Source organism: Cherax quadricarinatus, chromosome 22, assembly GCF_038502225.1.
Source record: "Cherax quadricarinatus isolate ZL_2023a chromosome 22, ASM3850222v1, whole genome shotgun sequence".
In the NCBI taxonomy this organism is placed as follows: Eukaryota; Metazoa; Arthropoda; class Malacostraca; order Decapoda; family Parastacidae; genus Cherax; species Cherax quadricarinatus.
In genome coordinates, this window is record NC_091313.1 from 26835277 (window position 1) to 26841533 (window position 6257).

General features: G+C 39.5%; 1 protein-coding gene across 1 annotated transcript in view; it reads left to right on the forward strand.

Moving 5' to 3' along the window:
* Usp14 (ubiquitin specific protease 14) overlaps nucleotides 1–6257 on the forward strand; it is a 39642-nt gene that overhangs the window by 14069 nt on the left and 19316 nt on the right. The window contains exon 8 of the mRNA XM_053778043.2: nucleotides 3672–3775. Within this exon, the coding sequence (XP_053634018.1) occupies nucleotides 3672–3775 (104 nt within the window). The remainder of the gene's footprint in view (nucleotides 1–3671; nucleotides 3776–6257) is intronic.

Consider the following 6257-nt stretch of genomic DNA (forward strand, 5'->3'; position numbering starts at 1 on the left):
GAAGGGGTAGCAGTAATGTTAAATGATCAGTTATGGAAGGAGAAAAGAGAATATGAATGTGTAAATTCAAGAATTATGTGGATTAAAGTAAAGGTTGGATGCGAGAAGTGGGTCATAATAAGCGTGTATGCACCTGGAGAAGAGAGGAATGCAGAGGAGAGAGAGAGATTTTGGGAGATGTTAAGTGAATGTATAGGAGCCTTTGAACCAAGTGAGAGAGTAATTGTGGTAGGGGACTTGAATGCTAAAGTAGGAGAAACTTTTAGAGAGGGTGTGGTAGGTAAGTTTGGGGTGCCAGGTGTAAATGATAATGGGAGCCCTTTGATTGAACTTTGTATAGAAAGGGGTTTAGTTATAGGTAATACATATTTTAAGAAAAAGAGGATAAATAAGTATACACGATATGATGTAGGGCGAAATGACAGTAGTTTGTTGGATTATGTATTGGTAGATAAAAGACTGTTGAGTAGACTTCAGGATGTACATGTTTATAGAGGGGCCACAGATATATCAGATCACTTTCTAGTTGTAGCTACACTGAGAGTAAAAGGTAGATGGGATACAAGGAGAATAGAAGCATCAGGGAAGAGAGAGGTGAAGGTTTATAAACTAAAAGAGGAGGCAGTTAGGGTAAGATATAAACAGCTATTGGAGGATAGATGGGCTAATGAGAGCATAGGCAATGGGGTCGAAGAGGTATGGGGTAGGTTTAAAAATGTAGTGTTAGAGTGTTCAGCAGAAGTTTGTGGTTACAGGAAAGTGGGTGCAGGAGGGAAGAGGAGCGATTGGTGGAATGATGATGTAAAGAGAGTAGTAAGGGAGAAAAAGTTAGCATATGAGAAGTTTTTACAAAGTAGAAGTGATGCAAGGAGGGAAGAGTATATGGAGAAAAAGAGAGAGGTTAAGAGAGTGGTGAAGCAATGTAAAAAGAGAGCAAATGAGAGAGTGGGTGAGATGTTATCAACAAATTTTGTTGAAAATAAGAAAAAGTTTTGGAGTGAGATTAACAAGTTAAGAAAGCCTAGAGAACAAATGGATTTGTCAGTTAAAAATAGGAGAGGAGAGTTATTAAATGGAGAGTTAGAGGTATTGGGAAGATGGAAGGAATATTTTGAGGAATTGTTAAATGTTGATGAAGATAGGGAAGCTGTGATTTCGTGTATAGGGCAAGGAGGAATAACATCTTGTAGGAGTGAGGAAGAGCCAGTTGTGAGTGTGGGGGAAGTTCGTGAGGCAGTAGGTAAAATGAAAGGGGGTAAGGCAGCCGGGATTGATGGGATAAAGATAGAAATGTTAAAAGCAGGTGGGGATATAGTTTTGGAGTGGTTGGTGCAATTGTTTAATAAATGTATGGAAGAGGGTAAGGTACCTAGGGATTGGCAGAGAGCATGCATAGTTCCTTTGTATAAAGGCAAAGGGGATAAAAGAGAGTGCAAAAATTATAGGGGGATAAGTCTGTTGAGTGTACCTGGTAAAGTGTATGGTAGAGTTATAATTGAAAGAATTAAGAGTAAGACGGAGAATAGGATAGCAGATGAACAAGGAGGCTTTAGGAAAGGTAGGGGGTGTGTGGACCAGGTGTTTACAGTGAAACATATAAGTGAACAGTATTTAGATAAGGCTAAAGAGGTCTTTGTGGCATTTATGGATTTGGAAAAGGCGTATGACAGGGTGGATAGGGGGGCAATGTGGCAGATGTTGCAAGTGTATGGTGTAGGAGGTAGGTTACTGAAAGCAGTGAAGAGTTTTTACGAGGATAGTGAGGCTCAAGTTAGAGTATGTAGGAAAGAGGGAAATTTTTTCCCAGTAAAAGTAGGACTTAGACAAGGATGTGTGATGTCACCGTGGTTGTTTAATATATTTATAGATGGGGTTGTAAGAGAAGTAAATGCGAGGGTCTTGGCAAGAGGCGTGGAGTTAAAAGATAAAGAATCACACACAAAGTGGGAGTTGTCACAGCTGCTCTTTGCTGATGACACTGTGCTCTTGGGAGATTCTGAAGAGAAGTTGCAGAGATTGGTGGATGAATTTGGTAGGGTGTGCAAAAGAAGAAAATTAAAGGTGAATACAGGAAAGAGTAAGGTTATGAGGATAACAAAAAGATTAGGTGATGAAAGATTGAATATCAGATTGGAGGGAGAGAGTATGGAGGAGGTGAACGTATTCAGATATTTGGGAGTGGACGTGTCAGCGGATGGGTCTATGAAAGATGAGGTGAATCATAGAATTGATGAGGGAAAAAGAGTGAGTGGTGCACTTAGGAGTCTGTGGAGACAAAGAACTTTGTCCTTGGAGGCAAAGAGGGGAATGTATGAGAGTATAGTTTTACCAACGCTCTTATATGGGTGTGAAGCGTGGGTGATGAATGTTGCAGCGAGGAGAAGGCTGGAGGCAGTGGAGATGTCATGTCTGAGGGCAATGTGTGGTGTGAATATAATGCAGAGAATTCGTAGTTTGGAAGTTAGGAGGAGGTGCGGGATTACCAAAACTGTTGTCCAGAGGGCTGAGGAAGGGTTGTTGAGGTGGTTCGGACATGTAGAGAGAATGGAGCGAAACAGAATGACTTCAAGAGTGTATCAGTCTGTAGTGGAAGGAAGGCGGGGTAGGGGTCGGCCTAGGAAGGGTTGGAGGGAGGGGGTAAAGGAGGTTTTGTGTGCGAGGGGCTTGGACTTCCAGCAGGCATGCTTGAGCGTGTTTGATAGGAGTGAATGGAGACAAATGGTTTTTAATACTTGACGTGCTGTTGGAGTGTGAGCAAAGTAACATTTATGAAGGGATTCAGGGAAACCGGCAGGCCGGACTTGAGTCCTGGAGATGGGAAGTACAGTGCCTGCACTCTGAAGGAGGGGTGTTAATGTTGCAGTTTAAAAACTGTAGTGTAAAGCACCCTTCTGGCAAGACAGTGATGGAGTGAATGATGGTGAAAGTTTTTCTTTTTCGGGCCACCCTGCCTTGGTGGGAATCGGCCGGTGTGATAATAAAAATAATAAAAAACTTATAAACTGTTGTATTCTGGGCACCTCTGCAAAAACAGTGATTATGTGTGAGTGAGGTGAAAGTGTTGAATGATGAAAGTATTTTCTTTTTGGGGATTTTCTTTCTCTTTGGGTCACCCTGCCTCGGTGGGAGACGGCCGACTTGTTGAAAAAAAAAAATGCTGATAAGTGGTAAATAGACAGTAAAGCAGTCATTTTTGGTACAATGTTTCACTCTTTTTGAAGTAAATAATAAAGTACATGAGGAAGGAAACTCGTGGGTGAAATGTAGCAATAAAGACTTCACTACATTAAATGTCTACTGTATTTACCAGGTTTTCTCTTATACACCATCCCAGGCTCCTCCATTAACCTATTGCAACATCTCGTATTGTATTGGTACCTGCAACAAATGCTGCTTCGAACACTTAAATAAAGATTTTTTTTTTATAATTGATCCAACCATATCCCATTTCATTACATTCACTTCATAATTTTATTAAGTCACCATTGATTCACTAAAAAAATTGTTGAATTGTACAGATAATAACTTATCAAACAGAATGTTTATTGTACAAACTCCAAAAGTTGTTTAATTGTAAAATTTTTCAAAATATGTATGTTTTTGTAATATTATTTCTGTGTAAAATTGAATTGAAGCCCTGTATTCTCACTGTTATTAATTTTTGTTACCAGGAACAAATCACTAAAAGATCAGAACTTTTAGATCGTGATGCAGTATACACCAAAAAATCTAAAATATCCAGATTACCAGCCTACTTAGCAGTCCAGATGATCAGGTATGGTGTTTAAATCAGTTTGCTGTATATCTAGGGTATCTTCAGTGATATTATTTAATTTAATTTTTTTTTTTTTAAATTATTGTGAATTGCCAGCCTTAAGTCACCCACAATCATAAGTGGCATACTTTACTTTCACTCCAATTTTTTTTTATCTGTGTTATCTGTGGATGTGTTAAGATTGGATAAAACCAGTCCTGATAAATGTTCCTTAGCTCCAATGTGCTGTGCCTGGCCTCCTCCAGCAGTTTTTCACAGATAGCAAGATCTTAGTAATGACATATTGCACAGCATCCTCAATGAAGTATGCAGTGGCTAAAGAAACTTAAGATTAGTCTTCCAAGTCAAGAAATATACAAACCTTTCAACATATCACAAGATATTAGTTGGTGAAAATGCTTGCACTAGGTCTGAGACAATTTATAGCCACTGGCCACTGAAATGCCTGCTGGAAGCAGGCATTTCAGTGGCCAGCTTCATTAATTCAAGTTTCTTCTACATTAAGTCGAATGCTTCTTGCCACCCTCACATGCTTTAGAGGCCATTGTTACTATCAGTGTACAGGATACTTTAATACAGTAACAGAAATCACTGTATTGGACACCAAATGGTGATGGTATGGTATGTTCATGCAGACGATAACAGATAACAGACAAACGGTGACTGAGTCTCTGGCCCCGCTTCCCAAGAACAATAAAAATGGATGTGAGAATGACGATACCCAGATTGGACAAATTTGAGATAAAGCATTCTTGGTTTACTTTATCAATGGTATGAAGGAATCTGACAGCTGTACAGTACCAGTGTACATGGTCCACTGTATTATTTTTGCTGGACACCACCATGCAATGGACATGTTGAACTTTTGTCCAGCAAGGTTTCTTTGTTGTCATTTACATCTGATATTGAATTTACAGAGGTCCATTATACTGAGGTTTTACTGTATAATTATTTTGTAATTAATCACTATATAAACTATGTAACTACCTATATGTAGATGTAGGAGCAGAACAGTGTGCATTTGTTCAGAATTACTTTATTCAATTAACTATTTTGAGTTTTAAGAGGTGAGCTTTAGCTTTTGGGCCTACTACTTAACATTTGATTGACTAACTTGCTCTGTTGCATTGATGCTTGACACCTGTATGGAATCATCTATTATATCCTTGTTTAGTGTGTACTACACCCCTTCTATATTGCTCTCTGGGAAGAAATTCTTTTTCATAGTTGCTGTGGATACTGTCCTGCCAAGTGAGTGTGCAACAGAAGCCTGTAATTATTTTACATGATGGTAGGATTGCTGGTGTCTTTTTACCTGTCTCATAAACATGCAAGATTTCAGGTACATCTTGCTATTTCTACTTACACTTAGGTCACACTGCACATGCACAGGCAAGTATATATATACACATGCCCCTCTTGGTTTTCTTCTATTTCCTTACTAGTTCTTTTTTTTTTTTTTTCCCAACAAGTCGGCCATCTCCCACCGAGGCAGGGTGACCCAAAAAAGAAAGAAAATCCCCAAAAAGAAAATGCTTTCATCATCATTCAAGACTTTCACCACACTCACACATTATCACTGTTTTTGCAGAGATGCCCAGAATACAACAGTTTAGAAGCATATACATATAAAGATACACAACATATCCCTCCAAACTGCCAATATCCCAAACCCCTCCTTTAAAGTGCAGGCATTGTACTTCCCATTTCCAGGACTCGAGTCCGACTATATGAAAATAACCGGTTTCCCTGAATCCCTTCACTAAATATTACCCTGCTCACACTCCAACAGATCGTTTATTTCCTCTTATCTCCATGGGAGAGTGGAACAGAATTCTTCCTCTGTGAGCCATGCGTGTCGTAAGAGGCAACTAAAATGCCAGGAGCAAGGGGCTACTAACCCCTTCTCCTATATAAATTACTAAATTTAAAAAGAGAAACTTTTGTTTTTCTTTTTAGGTCACCCTGCCTCAGTGGGATGTGGCTGGTTTGTTGAAAGAAGTTGCTGTGGCTCTGTTGGGTGCGCAATTTTCATTCATGTTCCTTTATTCTTCATCCTTTTCTGGTGTTGTCTGTACTTGTTTACCTTTCTGTGCATATGATTTTGCATCTTATCATACTCCTCTTTTTTTGTATTCTTCCTGTGGGAGGGCAGGAGGAGAATGTTGAGTTCTTGAGGAAAGGAGTACTTGTAGGGGTTACATGGAATGAGCTTTTGGGAGGGTAAATGAGCAGGAGCTGATGAGTGTGAATTAGAAAAGGACATTGCTGGGGAAAATACAAAGATAACATTTGGAGTGGGTGGGAGGTGTTGCCATTAGTGAAGTGTGAGATGGTATGTTATATGTGGGTGGTTGTAGATGAGCTCTCGTAATAAGATTGCATGACTGAAAGGAGAAAGGTTCTAGCCATAGGGTCTGGGTAGATGAGGAGCCTGGATTTCAGTAGTCCCTTCAAGTTTTTTTCTTTGATCTTGAAACAC